General features: G+C 42.6%; 1 protein-coding gene across 2 annotated transcripts in view; it reads left to right on the top strand.

The window, feature by feature from the left end:
• The window catches only part of Slc12a8 (solute carrier family 12 member 8), a 117,921-nt gene extending 108,907 nt beyond the window's left edge, over positions 1–9,014 (top strand). For both annotated transcript variants that reach the window (XM_026395632.2, XM_026395644.2), the window contains 4 exons: positions 882–979; positions 1,475–1,592; positions 2,758–2,818; positions 8,855–9,014. In XM_026395632.2, the coding sequence (XP_026251417.2) occupies positions 882–979; positions 1,475–1,592; positions 2,758–2,818; positions 8,855–9,014 (437 nt within the window). The remainder of the gene's footprint in view (positions 1–881; positions 980–1,474; positions 1,593–2,757; positions 2,819–8,854) is intronic.
• Positions 9,015–17,933: the final 8,919 nt, after the last annotated feature.

Genomic DNA, 17,933 nt, shown 5'->3' with positions numbered 1-17,933 from the left:
GGATGGGCACAGGGAAGGGCTGTAGTTAAAATGGCTACAATTGACTCTTCTATCCCAATTAAGACTAAAGACTATATTCTGAAAATGGACCACTGGACTTTCTATTTCTCACAGTATAAACATAGAGCAAAGTTAATCCAACATACCATTTGTTTGAAATCACCATTGCAGCATTCACGGTAGTTAGACCATCTTGCTAAACAATCTATATGCATTTTCATGATTAAATTGATCATTTCTGGAACCAGGTATATGAGGAAGGCAGAACTACATAATACTTGGCATGTTTTTGAGAAACCCCAGTGTGCCTGAACTCCTTGGAAGATGAAATGGGACCATACATGTATTTATGACCAGACCCTTTTCCCCCTCAGTCCCCTCAACCACCAGAAGAGGGAATCAAAGGAGCCATTCTCCCTTCCTCTTTCTCCTTCTTCATCTTCTGGTCTAAACCTGAGATGAGGCTGACCTGAGCTTACCTTCAGAGTCAGCAGATAGCAAAAACACTCTTGCAGTAGACAAAAGCCAACCCAACCCATCTGTGCAGGTGGTCACATCTAAGGGCCAAGAATACCAGGGGAGATGTGAACTTCCATTTCCCCAGATGGCAAATCTAAATGGATGTGCAGTGGGTTTCAGGGAAGCTTCCATTTCTACTCCACCCCTCCCTTCCCTTTCCTATCAGATCCTTGGTGGATAGGAGGCCACTAACCCTTTCTTATTCCCTTTTCCAAGAGCAAGTGATAGGAGTTGTCTTCAGGCTGAGTTATAACATTGGGGTAGAGGAACTTAGGCATATTTGCTTATATATAAATATAGCAGAGTATGAAAATGTTGGGTAGCAAATTTGTAATCAAGGATTTGGCTAATTTATTTATTAGACTTCTCCCTGAAGCCCAGACTTCAGGAACAAGAAATCCAGAGGAGACCAACTACTTTCTACACCCGCATGTGCAACCCCTGGGTCTCCCTGTTAGGGGTGAGTAACTTCATCTTGATCTCAATTATCTTGAAAAATAATTCAGGAAGAGGATGTGTGATTTGAGGAGGAAAAGGGCTAATTAGGAGCAAAGTGATTTAATTGCTTTCTGTATTGAAATTTAGATGAGACTACATTTGGCAAGATTTACATTTAATGGATCACTTATTTAATCAAGTATTTACTTACTAAATAATTATACCTGATAACCTCTGGGTTACATTGGGTTCGTACAAACATGTTGCTTGTGAGGAGGAATGGGACAAGGAACTAGGATAGGATACCTGTTTGTGAATAATTTTGATTAAATAATTTCAGAAGTATTTGTTATCCCAAATATGTACTTAAGTGAGGTTTCTTGAATTAAGAGTGAACTTCAGTTGTTCAGACTTTGGCAGTGATCAGTTGATGAGAGAGACTAATGTTTCTCATGCCCTTGACTTGCTTACCATATGGAAAACTGTTAGGTAACTTGTCTTCCAACTGTTCCTGTAGGCAGTTGGGTCCCTTCTCATCGTGTTTGTGATCCAGTGGGTCTATACCCTGGCTAACGTTGGTGTGGCTGCCATCGTGTACCTCTACATCGGCCACGCCAGTCCAGGGCTTCACCTTGGTAATTTTTACTTTCTGACTTCTGACAATATGTACTGACTTGCTAAGTATATTAGGAATCTTCCCTTTGCTATTTCTGATTTTAGCATAAATATAAAATTTATGCTTCCTTTAATCTCAAGAACCCTAAATGATACAGAGTAAACATATTATCAACTGCATACTGTTGACATTAACCAAGATTCTAATGTAAGCCTCTTAAAATAATGCTAACTTCCTGATCCTATAGTGAACATGATCTAATTAATCAATTTCCCACTATGTATCTATATATAATTAAAAAAATATTTTCTAAAATTAGGGTTGATTTGTTTTTCCAAAGTTATATAAAAGTTATTATGTGAGATTTTTTTTTGTAAACCTACACCAAAGAAAGGATGGGTTTTTAAAAAAGATTGATAACCATATAGAAATAAATAGACAAGCAAAAGGAAGTCAAGTAGAGGAAGGAGAATGGGGGATGTGGTGAATGGGAAGGAAAAAGGGGGGATGATGAACTGAAATTGATTTCCATGTATGTATGAGTTTTTTGGGATGAACTCAACTACAACGTACAAGTATAGAGGTACAAAGTTCTAGTAGTAAAAAAAAAAAAAGAATTAAGAACTCCTATTCCAATCAGTGTATTTAATATGAGAATTATTTGGCCAGTATCAATAGCAGTCTCACTTCCTGCCTCAGTTCTAACATTTTTACATGTTGAGCTGTGTGATTCGCTTAATGCCTGCTGAAAACTTCCCAAGGGCCAGATCCTCTGAGTGTTGCAAGGATGACAGAAACATGTTCCCTACTCTCAAAGAGTGTGTGGTCTTGTGGGGGAGATTTCATAGCATGCATTCAACACATGTTGGTGTAAATCTAAAAATATTATTAAAAATTAATAATATGGATAATATTAAAAGCATTATACAAAATGTTGAACTCCTAAGACAGAAGTATAATTTAGAAAAAAAATTTGGAAGCTACGTATCGGTACAAAGTCCTTAATAGGCTGCCTCAGGCAGTATTACAACAAAGAGGGGAAAACTGTGCTTATGGTGTGTGTGTGTGTGTGTGTGTGTGTGTGTGTGTGTGTTTGTTGAGGTGCACATTCACATGATTAAATTGCAACTCTAGATGCCTATGTAGAAGCTTCATAAATATTTACATGTCTGTCTTCCCTGCAGGATTAGCCTCCAACTTCAGTTTTTTCCGATGGATACGATCTCTTCTGATGCCCTCCTACAGGTCTGTGCCAATTTTGGGACTGGTACCAGGATGGATGAGTGTCCCTGGGTCCTGGGAAGTGCTAAGTGATCCCATTCCTGGCTGGACTGAACTGCAATGTGGAAACCTGATCCCTGAGAGCCTCCAGGAGGCTCACCTTTCTTCTCACTGCCCTGCACCACACCAGTCCCCAGCTTCAGCTCATCAGAAGCTTCCCCAGTTCATGTCCTCTTCCTTTCTTATCCTCAGTCATTATGCACAGGAGGGTTGTCTAGATTCTGATTGCTGGGATGGCAAGTCAGGAGAGCTACTCTCGGTGAGTTCATGGTTTAGGACATTAGCATCAGCACCTAAGCATACAGAAGATTAAAGCCAAAGGAAATGTGAAAGTAGAACTCCTGTTCCTCTCTCTCTCTCCAGTCAGAGATAGCTCATGTCACTGTGTTGGTGACAGTGCAGAAACCAACCTCAGAAATAAAGTAGGGATCCTGGAGAATTGCTGTAGGACCTCCACATTCAGATAGAGATACCCAGGGAAGGGAATCAACTTTCCTGAGACACATGAGAAGGCTTCAGAGAGAAGGTAAGGTTCCACATGGCCCTGATCAGTGTAGATCAGTGTCAGAATGCTGTCTAACATGCACAAGGTTGAGAGTGCACTGTCCCTTGGCCCTAATCTTTCTCCTTCCCCTCCACTCTGTAGTGCAGACACTTTCTCACCTTTTAAAACCTCAGGATTCTGGGGAATCATCCCACTGTTCCATCCTCTTTCAATATCAGTGAGGGGCCAAAGCTGCAGATTGGGAAAATCTAGGCAGAACCCACCCAACCAAGTGTTTACTAGGTTTCATTTTGTGGTTTTTTGGTTTGTTTGTTTGGTTTGGTTTGGTTTTTGGTACCAGGGATTGAGCCTAGAGTGCTTAACCACTGAGCCACATCCACAGCCCTTTTTAGTTTTATTTTGAGTCAGAGTCTCACTAAGTTGCTTAAGGCCTTGCTAAATTACTGAGTCTGGCTTTGAACTCACAATCTTCCTGCCTCAGTCTCCTGAGCTGCTGGGATTATAGGTTTGTGCCACCACACCTGGCGTGGGTTAGTTTGTTTGTTTTTGAAAGCTCTTGATATATGGTTTGCATTTGCCAGGATTCCCACCTTCCATGCCCAATGATGTGTAACTTTAGAATTTCCCAGCTTCCTGTTTTTATTGTGGTAAAATACACATAAGAAAGACTTTACCTTCTTAACCATTTTTAAATGTACCGTTCAGTGGTGTTAAGTTCACTCACGTTGTCATGTAACACCATGACAAACCAACTCCAGAATTTTTTATCTTCATAAACTGACACCCATACCACCATCACTCCTCATTTCCCAGAATCCCTCCCAGGACAGCTCTTGGCCAGCACTACCGATCTGTTCACGTTGGCAGAGGAAATGAAACCTTGATACTAGAGCTTGGATGAAGAAAAAGGAGCAGCACTTTAGAAACCAACAGGGAGGGAGTCACACACTGAGGGAGGAACAGAGGGTGGAGTGTGTTGAGGAGATGCCCCGTCATCTGCATGGGTGTCTATGTCCTGTGTGGGGCTCCAGGAAGGGTGGGCAGCCTGTCTTCCTCTCATCCAGTCTGAGGCACAAGGCTGGGTGACTCAGCTCATGCATCCCCATACTGATCTCTGCAACCTGGTCCTGAGGACAAGTAGAGTAGAAGCGGAAATGGATTCTCTGTGGAAGTGGCCTACACGTTCTTGAGCTGTGGTTGGTGTGTGGGTGATGACATTTTGATGTGGTCTGATTTACAAGAATATTTTAGGTCATTTCCAGTTTTAAAGCCTAAGGATGGCTGTGGGAGGTCACCACTTGTTGGTGGTACCCCAAATTCTTGGGATTTTACCTTGAAGGTCACTGTAGTCCTGTGTAGGAAGAATGATGTATTAGAAAGAGATTGATCTAGAAAAGAACAGTTCTCGGGATTCATAGCCGTCTTGGTCCAGGGCTAGTGAAGTGGGCGGTGAGCCTCAGCTAAGTCAGCGTCAGAGCTGTTGGGCTCATGGAGGATGCTGGGCCATATATTGTGGTTTTTCAGGAGGGAAAAGGACCAAGAAATGGTGACTCATTTAAAATAGAAATTGGTAGCTGAGTTTTCTGTTTTGTGGTTTTGAGGCCTCCCCACTATATCCCCAAATGTCCTTCAAAGTCAAAGAAGAAAAATAATGTTTGAGTAGAAGGATTTGGGTGTAATGTCTCTGTTACACCTACAGCTCCCATTACTAGGTGAAGTTAGCCTGGCCTCCAGAAAGCTGTCTTTCCTGAAGCCTTAGCAACTGTCCAGATGGGGATACTTAAGCCATTCTAAAGAGCAAAGTATTGTATATTATTTCCGTGGATTCAAAAGAGTACAATGGCTTCACCTATTAAAAAAAGAAAAAGAAAGAAAAGATTAAAAGAGTGTTAGCCAAAAAAAAAAAAAAAAAGTGCATCAGCAAAACCACTTCTGTTGATTGAGTGGTGTGGCAATTTGTCACTTCCTAATCTTATTTTTTAAAAATATTTTTTAAGTGTAGGTAGACACAGGACCTTTTATTTTATTTATTTTTATGTGGTGCTGAGGATCGAACCCAGCACCTCTCATGAGCTAGTTGAGTGCTCTACTGCTGAGCCACAACCCCAGCCCCACTGATCTTACTTTTTGAAGATTCAACCTTTGTAAATGTTAATCCAGCTTTCAGGAGCTCTCAATCTATGTTATTCAAATATGTTCTCTACAAATAATGCTGTAGTCATGTGATCTGATCTTCTTAGAGTTAGACATTTTACAGAGTCAGTTGAAGTTATTGCTTAAGTTCCATAGATTGATGACACTAGATTTCTATCTTTTTGCAACTTTCAAATATATTCCTGATTTAAACAATTAAACCTTACTAATAGTAAAGTAGCTGGTTCTCAGTGAAGACTTAAGATCTGTAGGAACTGCAAACAACCTGGAAAGGTAAGAAAATGGAGGTGTGTTGACATAAAGAGGCTTCCTGTGGCCACTGAATTGATTAGGGAGGGAATTGTGACCAGATCTGCCTTCTGCAGCTGCGCTGGCTGCCAGTCTGGGCTTTCCTTAATTTCCTTCTGTTTCTAGCACTTTCTTTGGGTATCTCTAACCTTTTTCTTTACCGGTTTATTCCAACTGTAACTGAATGCAGAGACTGTAGTGACAATGGAATCTATATTGGGACTTGCTCTTTGTTTGGAGGGCACTTGGTGTCAAAAGCTTCTGTAGTTTACCTCTTAGCTGTTAGCTATTCAAACCTTAGCTCTCTGGAAATCATTCCTCATTCAACTTTCTATCCAGTAAATCAAAGAGAAGGTATTTCTTCACACTCTTCTCAATTATCCATTCCATTATTTCATTTGATTTAAAAAAAAAAAGGGGGGGGGGCAAAATAAAAGCTATAGAGACCCAACACAACACTATTTGTAAGGGGAAAACTCTCTTTATGGGTGGTCTCCCTTCAGATTTTATGCTTTTCTACTTAAGAAGAGTAAATCAATCTTCCTCTCTCTCCCCTTGGGTACACTATTTCTCATACTTTGAGTTCACTATTGAACACATAGCTGTCAATACTTTGGGCTGGGGTGTAGCTCAGAGAGAGCACTTGGCTAGCATGCACAAGGCCCTGGGTTTGATCCCCAGCACTACAATTACACAAACAAAAAAAGCACAATTGTGTTTTGAACATTTAAATACATGCTAAACATTAGCACGACCTATTTATTTATTTATTGTACCAAAGATTGAACCCAGGAGGTACTTAACCATTAAGTCACATCCCCAGTCCCCCACTTTTCAAATTTTATTTTACTTTTTTCCCCATTACTGACTCAATTTATTTAATATGTGCAGATTATAGTTAGGTAGAAAAACCAAGCCTATAAAAATTAAATATGGACAAAACTTCAGTATCAACAAAATCCAAATTACATGATGATTTTTAACATAACAGCTTGAATTTGTTTTGCTGAATCTAACCCACTGTACACAGAGATAGCTAGTGAGAGAAATGCAAGCATACAGTCTGCCCCCAACTCCCAGTTCTATTTAAGTACCAGAAAGTCTCTTTGTATTAGCCACTGTCTTATCACATGACCTTTCTGGGCTCCAACTCATCATCCACTTATTTATTTTTTCTGGTTGTATACAAAGAATATTCACATCAACTCGTGTCTTCATGCCTGTACTTTAGATAATGATGCCCATCACATTCCAACATCATTTCTAACCCCTTGCCCCCTCCCTTCTCCTCCCACCCCTCTGCCCTATCCAGAGTTCATCTATTCCTCCCATGCTCCCCCCCTCTACCCCACTATGAAACAGCCTCCTTATATCAGAGAAAACATTCGGCATTTTTTTGGGGGGGGATTGGCTAACTTTACTTAGCATTATCTTCTCTAACTCCATCCATTTACCTGCAAATGCCATGATTTTATTCTCTTCTATTGCTGAGTCATATTCCATTGTGTATATATGCCACATTTTAAAATCCATTCATCTACTGAAGGACATCTAGGTTAGTTACACAGTTTAGCTATTGTGAATTGTGGCTGTGTCCCTGTACTCTGCTGTTTTTAAGTCCTTTGGGTGTAGACCGAGGAGAGGGATAGCTGGGTCAAATGGTGGTTCCATTTCAGGTTTTCCAAGGAATCTCCATACTGCTTTCCTATTGGCTGTTGCATCAATTTGCAGTCCCACCAGCAGTGTATGAGTGTACCTTTTTCCCCACATCCTTGGCAATACTTACTATTGTTTGTATGCATAATAGCTGCATTCTGACTGGAGTGAGATGATATCTTAGTTTTGATTTGCATTTCTCTAATTACTAGTGAAAATGAACATTTTTCCATACATTTGTTGATTGATTGAACATCATCTTCTGAGAAGTGTCTGTCTGTTCAGGTCCTTGGCTCATTTATTGATTGGGTTATTTGTTTTTTTGGTGTTTAGCGTTTTGAATTCTTTATATACCCTAGAGATTAGTGCTCTATCTGATGTGTGAGGGATAAAAATTTGCTCCTAAGATGTAGGCTCTCTGTTCACCTCACAGATTGTTTCTTTTGCTGACAAGAAACTTTTTAGTTTGAGTTCATTCCATTTATTGATTCTTGATTTTAATTCTTGCACTACAGGAATCTTATTAAGGAAGTTGGGGCCTAATTCGACATGGTGAAGATTAGTACCTACTTTTTCTTCTATTAGATGCAGGGTCTCTGGTTTAATTTCTAAGTCTTTGATACACTTTGAGTTGACCTTTTTTAACTTTATGTTTGTTCTTTTTAGTTATGCGTGACAGTAGAATGTATTTTGACATAACATACTTACGGGGAGTATAACTTCCCATTTTTGTGGTTGTATGCCATGTGGAGTTACACTGATCGTGTATTCATATATGAACATGGGAAAGTTATATCTGATTTATTCTACTGTCTTTCCTGTTCCCATCCTCCACTCCCTTCCCACTTCTCTCTCTGGTCCAATCAGTGAACTTCCCCTGCTACCTCCCCCAGTGCCTATTGTGAGCCAGCCCTTTTTAATATTTTATTTAGAGATGATATTTCTGAGTTGCTCAGAACCTCTCTAAGTTGCTGAGACTGTTTAATATATATATATATATATATATATATATATATATATATATATATATATCTTTTTGCGGGGGGGATATACTGGGGACTGAACTCAAAGGCACTTGGCCACTGAGCTACATCATCAGCCCTATTTTGTGTGTGTGTATGTGTTTGTGTGTGTTTTTATTTAGAGACGGGGTCTCACTGAATTGCTTAGTGCCTCGCTATTGCTGAGGCTGGCTTTGAACTCGCGATTCTCCTGTCTCAGCCTCCCAAGCTGCTGGGATTACAGGCGTGTGCCACTGTGCCCAGCTGGAGGCTCGTTTTGAACTTGCAATCCTCCTGCTTCAGTTTACAAATACATCTGTCCAGAGTAGAGTTGTCTCTGCTACTCCCTCTCTGCTTCTCCATCCTCCTTAGTGTCCTCTGTGTCTCTCACAGAAGGAGCTTGCGGTCCCAGGAGCAGATCATTTTGGCACCATCCCTGGCTAGGGTTGACATGGAGATGACTCAGCTCACCCAGGAGAACACAGACTTTGCCACTCGAGATCGCTACCACCACTCCTCCCTCATGAGTCAGGAACAGCTGATGCCTCTGTACTAGGAGCCGCGCTGGGACCCTTCCTCTCCTAGAGCTTCGCTGGGCTCAGTGGACCCAAAGAGAAATTCGTGGAGCTGCTTCTCCCTGATAGGAGACCCAAGGCCTGCCTGACCTCCTGCTTCTACTTTGGATTGCATTCTGGTCTGGAGCACCAGCCTAACCCACAGGAACAGTAGGAATGGCAGTGCCCTCCCACTGTGTGGCACCCAACCTGGGGACACCAGGACTTTCAGGTGATAGCAAGATGATCAAATGTGGAGAACAAAACCAGATTGCTTGTTCCAAGGGCCACAATAAATGCATATTTTTAATTTATTGTATTAATTTTTTGAATACTTAATACACTCACATGGTTCTGAATCTCAAAGTATAATCATATAGAGAGCAAAAGGATCATTGTTTCCTGTCTGCTCAGTTCCCATCCCCTGGCAATGAGGTAACTGCAGTTCTCATACACGTTTCCAGCAATTCTTTGTAAATATTCAAGCAAATAGGAATGTAGATTTTTATCATTCCCTTTCTGTACACAAGGTATCTTATTATACACATGTTCTGCACCTTGCTTTTTTTTTTTCCCTTAACAATCTAACTCGGAGACATTTCCATATCAATACTTACCGTTTCCTCATTATTTTTCATTGTGTGGATGTTTCCATAATTTATTTCACCAACTCCACAATGATGGGCATTTTCACTCTGCCTGATCTTTTGCTGTTACAGTGAGTTCTGCAGTGAATAATCTTCTACATATATACCATCATAAAGCAATTTGTAGGATACGTTCCCAAAAGTAGAATCACAGAGTATTTATAAGCTATTATTGTTTGATGAAGGTCTTTTTAGTTAAAAATTAAACTTCTATGAGTTGCCTAATGTCAACTCCTGTTCTCAAAAATATTTATAGTCCCTGACTCCCTGAGCGCTTATGCAATTGTCTTTGTGGAATGAATGGCAGAGGGAACAGGACTCATGGATGCTTTAAAAGCTCAGCCTGGCATTCATCACAAGCATCTAGCTCTGGGAACCCAGCAGTGGCTTCCCCTGATAAGTTCGGACCTGGCCCAGGATCAGTGGTTTCAACACTGAGCCATGGAGGGAAGAACTGTTGGCTCACTTCTGATTCTTTGATATTGGAGCTTCTCAAAAATTGGTGTGCTAAGTATCACCTGGTTTGCTTGTTCAGGCAACAGATGCCTGTACCTCACCTTAGGCCTTTTATCATTTGGGGTGGTTTCATGGGCTTTACATCTTTAACAAAGTGCTGTAGGTGATTCAATGTGGGCAGTCTTTGGACCACATTTTGGAAAACACTGACATTCATTATGGAGGTTTCTCAAAAGATTAGGAGTGGACCAACCATATTACCCAGCTATATCATTCCTTGATATTCATCCTAAAGAATTAAAATCAGTATACTATAGTGATACATGCATACCCATGTTTATAGCAGCACAGTTGACAATAGCCAACACACAGCAGAAGATTCAAGTATCCATGAAGGGCACCTGTCCAACATGGTTAATTTTATGAAAAACAATAAGAATGGGGATGTGGTAAAAAATTCAAACCTGATATTCAGTGTTGAGGATACCAAAATGAATAGCTCACAGCCTAGTTGTGTATAGGGCAGATGATCAACAGGCTAAACCTCTAATGAGGTCCAAACATCTTATGCTTAATCCAAACTGGATTGTGTAAATAGTAATATTAATCTGATCCTGGCCTGAGTGCCTCAGAAGACAGATGTTTATGAGCTACCACTTTGTTGCAGAGTGCATCTAGGGAAGCAAGAGTGACTGAAAAGAGAATCAAGGTAGGGAATGATGCAATGTAGGATCATGTGCTTACTCTTGAAGACCCTTCTGAGAGACTATAGGAACTCCTGTCTCAAGACCTCTTCCAGAGTTAGGAAGGGGTCCCAATTTACTGGTCCTGTTTTCCATAATCAAAGGTTATCCCTGAGGGCCTTGGGATTGCACTTGGGATTGGTACACATGAGAGTGCCTAGCCATTGTGCAGCAAGCAGAAACTGGCTAGAAGTCACTCAGAATGAGTCGTCATGATGGCAGCTGAGATGGAACAAGTAGCTTCAGCCCCAGAGACAAGTGGGGCAGACAGGACTTGGTATTCACAAAGGTCAATAGTAAGTTCAGGTCATCAGAAAAACAAAGCATTCATGTCACTGGGTCATGCAGATAGGGTTTATACATCTAAAGGATGCCTAAAAAGAAAATGTCAACATAGTCTATAGGCCAGTGAGACCAGCATTGTTTTCTAAGAGGCAGAGGGGCAGACGCCTGGCCTCAAAGTTTCACCAAGAAGCTGGGTGAACCTGAGTGGCTGAGGCAGGAAGATGGCAAGTTTAAGAACCAGCTTGGGCAACTTAGAAAGACCCTGTCTCCAAATAAAATATAAGTGAAATTTGCTCAGTGGCAAATTTCTTCTGGGTTCAATCCCCAGTACTAAAAATAGAGTTTCACCAAGAAGTCTACTACTGTGGGTAATAATATTTGAATAAGAGAGGATTGTATCAGATCTTCTTCTGGGACCATCAATGTCTCCCTTACAGCCAAGTCATCTATTGAGTGATCCATCAGTGATCCATCTACCTACCTGCTCGCTCACCCATTGATCCACCCATTTACTCCCCCTCCACTCACACATTGACCTATTAATTCATCCATCCATCTGTCGGTTCACCAATCAATCTATTCATGTCTGGAATAACTGTATACATAACTTCATGAGTAGGTACCTGAAACCACCTCACCTGAACCAGGTACATTCTCATCAGAGTTTTATTATGTAAAAATGTGATCACAGGCCACTTAGGTATAAATGTACTCCCTAACCTCCACCCTCAGTCTTTCAGGGTGAGCAAAGCTCAAATCCCCACCTTGCACTCAAAACTGGGAATCAGAACAGGGGTCATTTTCTCAAATGTCTCTGGGAATCACGCTAACAAGTTCTCTAACCTATACAATTTGGTGCATCCTGCACAAACTGTTATTAAGTCAGTGTGGAGTTTAAGGTTCAAGATTTCATTATTCTTACTTCTGTCCAGGTTTCTAATTGAGGGAGTGTATTTAAGGATGGGAAAGAAGGTTCCAGTTTATGTATTAATAACAGGAAAACTTATGAAGAGCTTTAGTATAGAAGGCAACTGGGGTCAGCAGGTTGAAATAAGACTCTAGTGTCTAACATTCTTCCTCTGGAATCTAAGAATCCACTTCCCCCAGATCCCTTAGATAAGGAGCTGGAACCAAGAGAGAATGACCAGCCTGCCTTGTCACCTAGTAACAGATGGACAAAGATCATGTGGTGACACACATGCATTACCTTTCAACTCAGGACCCTGTCCACCTATAAATTTGGCTTAAATTCTGGCCAGATTGGCTTCCTCCATTTAAAAAAAAAAAATCTTCATGATCTAAGCTCCGGAAAAGTCCAGCTTCTGGTGAACTTTTCCAGATACATGCATGGCTGTTTCTGCTCCTCCTTGCTACATGGGGAGGGTGGAAAGTGGGCCAGCAGGGAGCTTTCCACTGTTGAGATAATACAGTAGTGAGAGAGGCTAAGGGGCAGCCCAAACCTCTGGAGGGTCAGGGGCCAGTCATTTGAAGTTCTAGAACCCCACTGTCTGCCGAGCACCAATGGTACCAGTAGCTTGTGGCAGTGGGAAGTGGGCAGGGATATGGAGCTAGGAAGGACAGGAATAGAGCATACAGTCCTAAAATATTACTTTTCTATTGCCACTGTAACAAATTATCAGAAATCCAGTGCCTTAAAACAATACATATATGCTTTTATAGTTCGGAGGCCAAAAGTCCAAAATGTTTCTTACTGAGTCAAAATCAAGGCATCTGCAGGGCTGTGTACCTTCTGGAGGCTCTAGGAGAGGGTCCATCTCCTTGCTTTTTCCAGCTTCTAGAGCCCACCTGTATTTGTTGGTCATGGCCTGTCCATCTTCAAAGCCAGCAATCACATTCAGTACCACCTCTGCTCCTCCATCATAGCTCCTCCTCCCACTCACCTGTCTTCTTCTGCTGCTTTTAGGGGCCCTTGTGGTTAGATTGGGCCCAACTGGTAATTCAACACAATCTCCCCATCTCAAAATCCTTAATCACGTCTGAACAGTCCCTTTGCCATATCAGTTGCATATTTATAGGTTCTGAAGATGAAGACCCAGCCACCTTTGAGGGAGGACTATTCTGCCTGCCACACCAGCCTTGGGGGCTGAGCTGGTGGGAGACTGTGGAGCTGCACACAAGAAATGGTGGGAGCATAAGACCAGAGCATTCAGCACACAGCCAAGCCGCACTCTGCAAGATGAACTCACAAGTGCCCAGGAGACAGGTGAGGAAGTCTTCCTGGAAGAAGTGGGTTCAGAACCAGCTTGGTTAGAAGATGTAGAACCAAGGGAATTGATCCAACAAAGACAAAGGAGGCAGAAGAAGCCATACCAGAGAGCGCAGGCTCGCCCTCAGCCTATCAACCCTTTTTCCTACCTCTTGCTTTTAAGTGGGCTTTACTTGAGAAGAAGGTTAATGTTGCAAATTCATGGCATTCTGGGAAGAAAATAGCTCTTCCACTTACTAGCTCTGTGACCTGGGGCAGGTTTCTTTCTTTCTTTCTTTTATTTTTGTACTGGGGATTGAAAAACTAAGGGGTGCTCAACCACTGAGCCACATCCCCAGCCCTTTTTTGTATGTTATTTAGAGTCAGGGTCTCACTGAGTTGCTTAGAGTCTTGCTAAATTGCTGAGGCTGGCTTTGAACTTGCCATCCTCCTGCTTGCACCTCCTGAGCCGCTGGGATTACAGGCGTGCGCTACCACGCCCAGTTGGGCAGTTTTCTTAACCTTTCTGAGCCTTGATTTTCCTCTCTGTAAAATGAGAATTATAATCCCTACCTGCCAGAGCACGGAGCTGTGAGTACTAAGTAAAATAAGACAACTTTTTTAAAAGAAAATAAAGAAGGGGCAGCGGGCAGTGTTTTAAGAGCCACCCCTGTTTATTCCATGCCTCTGTGGGCAACACAGAAAGAGGAAATCACAAAAACAGAATAGAAAACCTGCTGCGCTTCTTGGCACATTTCAGAGCAGAGCAGAGTCCTCCTGCTCCAGGAGGCCATGATACAGCTTGTGAGCCACAGACGTAGCAGGACACCTTCACTAGCCAACAGCAGGAGATCTGCGACATGTCCAAATCAGAGCCAGCTTGCCCCTGCCCTCCCCGCAAGGCAGGCCCTTGGCCTATAAAATTCATCTGTCCGCTTCCCTGTAGCACTGTTTGGCTCAGCCTTCTCCCTGTCCTGCCCTCCCAAGCCTGGCGAATGTTTCCTAAACACTAAAACATCAACCCCACTCTCCAGTTCTTTTGAATCAAGGCCTACTCTAGAGCCAACAACATACACCTGTGCCTTGGTCCCTCACCCTGTCTTTATTGTGCCTTCCTTCCTTGGGGATACCCAGGAGGCAAGGATCAGCTGGGTGGTTGCCCTTGCCGCAGCTTTTCTACACTATTTGTGCTACTCTGTGGGCAGGGGAATTGCAGATATCTACTCGCTAAGCACTGCTCAGCACCCTGCATCTTGGAGGTGTCCCTGGACTCCTTCAGGAAGGCTCATAAGCAGAAATGGATGCCAGTCTGTCTTTTTGAGGCTTAAGCCCCCAGCCCTTGATGAGATACTCTTTTTAGGGAGAAGGTCCTATTCAGGTAAAAGAGCAGATGGCAAGAAAGACCCACGAGCATCAGGGGTCCCCAGCTGACTGTGTTCCTGGGAATGTAGCCCATCCCACAGCATCAAGGCTGGCATCCTCTCCCCGTTCCCTAGCTCTAATGCCCTGGGCTGAGTGGAGGATGGTGGGTCCCCACTCCCATTCATTCACCTCAATGAATGGGGACCAGACAGCCACCTTCTAAAAGAGGCAGAGTGGTTCTATAAATGGCATCTAAAATAATAGCTAGCCTTTCTGTTTTATTTTGCTAAAATGTGGTGTGTATGTGTGTGTGTGTGTGTGTGTGTGTGTGTGTGTGTGTGTGTACTTTTCTGCTTGTTTTTTTGTTAAAGAAAGCAGCATATTTCAAAACCTGGACTCACCAAATGTGGAGCCTGACTCAAAATGTGGGCCATGTGGTATATATCAGATTCACTTTGGGAAACCCTGAGAGCAGGTGGCATTTCAAAGGATTAGCATTCATCCCCCAGCAACTGGCAGGAGGGCTTGGTGAATGCTGATCCGTGAGATGTGACATATACCGTATGTATTAAGAAGCTGATGATGGAGAAAACAACACTGGTTTCAAATATAAGCCCCAAACTGAAAGTCATAAGGGCAGATGCTCCAGGGGCAGGGTCAATTTCTAATTGAACTGTTTCTCACAGGGGCAACTCTGTCTAACCATGTGGGTCTATGTCAGCCAAGGTGGGCTTGCTGCTATAACAAGAATCCCCAAAGCTCAACAGCTTGACACTCTAAATTTATGTCTAGCCCATATTACAATTTGATACAGGTCAGAAGGGAGTGAAGATCTCTGCTCTACACTGCCTTTCAGGGACCTAGGCTCCTTCAGTATAGTAACTAGAGCACCTTCTCTGCCTTCAGAGTCATCCTCTGGAATTCTCAGCATCTGGCTGGCAGGTGAGAAGAGATCAGAACACCTAGAAGGTCCCAGGGAGGTCCTAGGACCAGGACTGAAAGAGCTCATGTCATCTCCTCCTGTATTCAGTTGATTAGAGCTAGACACATATTCTGACTGAAAGACAGGATGGGAAAGATAGGCCTGCTGAACACTCAGGAAGAGGAAGAACTGGTTTGGTGGGCATCCGGCCCATCCTGCCATTGTGCTATGGGATAAGAACAGATGAATTAGGTTCCTTGTTGAAGGCAAATGAGAGTCTCCTGATCTGCCCCAAGTGGATCGTGCCATGAGAGCTCTGTCTGTGGTAAATCACATGCTGGACCAACAGTGTGGCTTGGAATTCCATTTCCAGAACTCTCTTCAGAGCCTCTCTATATTCTAATGAATGGCAACTTTTTATCCCTTGAGAGTTCATTTGACTTCTGGAAGCACCAGAAAGCATTTGAAACCAAATCTGGGAGCCAGGGGATCAATCAGGCAAAATTATCATCTTTTGATGGAAAATTAGCATCCATAAAGGACACTGCTTCCTAAGGCAAATTCCAGGGCAGGGATCCCAACACAACACCCTTCCAAGAATTGGCAGTGTCATTGGGAAATTGTGTGAGGACTCCTTAGGTGCTGATTTTGAAGGAACAACATTTATTTCGATAAGCTTTTTAGTAAGTTGTGTCTGTGTAGTGAGTGATTTTGTAATTTTGGTTCATATGATATGATTTATTCATGGTTCATGTGGGCCTTTTTTGCCCAATCAAAAGGTCTTCAGTATGGGCTGGGGATGTGGCTCAAGCAGTAGCATGCTCGCCTGGCATGCAGGCGGCCCGGGTTCGATCCTCAGCACCACATACAAACAAAGATGTTGTAGCCGCTGAAAACTAAAAAATAAATATTAAAAATTCTCTCTCTTTAAAAAAAAAAAAAAGAGGTCTTCAGTAATAGGGGTGTGTTTCCAGTAAGACATTATCTCGATATATATTTTTAAGTCCTCTTGAAATGCCCTGTCAACCCATCTAACCTGTCATGGATTTGGTCATTCACTCAGTAAATATTGATTGAATGTCTATGTGTGCAAAATTGTTTCACATGATTCAGAAACTGTGACACTAGATGACATAAATTGCTTGCTTTGTAGCCTGAGGCTCAGTTTGTAGGTGCTGGAAGCAGAGTGTTCTAAGATGAACAAGGAGGAATTGGGCACAGACCACTGGGATGGCCAGGAAGAGAGGAAACTGTGCTTAGAATTGGCTGCACTTAGGTGGTGCCACCATAATATTCTGAGTACTTATCCATAAGATTTTCTGATGGATTGGAGAACAGTAGACCAACTTTTCTCAGGATTGATGTTTTGCTTTTCTGGGTAAACCCAGTACTTTAGAAAATAGCATGTCTCTTTAAGTTACCCTAAGATGCTCAACTCAGGTTGTCTTTTCCTCACAAGCAATGAGGAGGAAATAGAAGTGCTAGGGACAGACCCTGCTCTGTGGCTGCCATTTCAGGAAGGAATTTGGGGGTCTCTTGCTATTGTTCCATCATATATAGCTGTATTCAGAGGTGGATTAAAGCCTTGTTTCTTTTCTTTTTTGGGGGAGACTGGGGATTGAACTCAGTGGTGCTTTAGTACTCAGCTACATCCCCAGACCTTTGCATTTTGTATTTTGAGATAGGGCCTCATTAATTTGCTGAGGCTAGCTTTGAACTTGTGATCCTCATGCCTCAGCCTCCCAAGTCACTGGGATTACAAGTATGATGTACCACAACTGGCTAAAGCCTTATTTCTTAAAGTGTGGTCCTCAGCTTACTGATGAAAAAAAAATCACCTGGGATATTTGCTAAAATGCAGATTCTGATGTCCTTCCAAGACCTTCTAAATCAGATTTTTCTGGGCTGGGACATAAGGATATACATTTTTACATACCCCCTTTCCCCAGGTGATTCTCTGAAGTATGAGAAACACAGGTAGAAAGGCCTTGGGCTGCCCTGAGTCTGAGACTGCCTGTCTCCATCTGCTCCGGGCTGTGATGAGAAACAGCAGTTCCAGTCCAGAGCCTGTGGGCTACCTGCTGGTGAGGCATGCTGGTCCATGCTGGGAACCCACAGACATCACTGCAGCAAGGCACTTCCTCATTGTCCTCTTTGGTGAGCCAGAGACAAAGCACTTCAGACCCTTCTTCCATTAAGAACAGTGGAGTTGGGCCCCACCACCTTCGTGTGCATGTGTGCCAGCGATTGTGTCTGTGCACCTGTGGGGTCTATTTATCTGTAGACCTGGGTGGGTACTC

The sequence above is a fragment of the Urocitellus parryii genome, chromosome 2 (genome assembly GCF_045843805.1).
Source record: "Urocitellus parryii isolate mUroPar1 chromosome 2, mUroPar1.hap1, whole genome shotgun sequence".
Lineage (NCBI taxonomy): Eukaryota > Metazoa > Chordata > Mammalia > Rodentia > Sciuridae > Urocitellus > Urocitellus parryii.
Note: the sequence above shows the minus strand (reverse complement) of the source record. Positions and strands in the feature narration are given on the sequence as shown.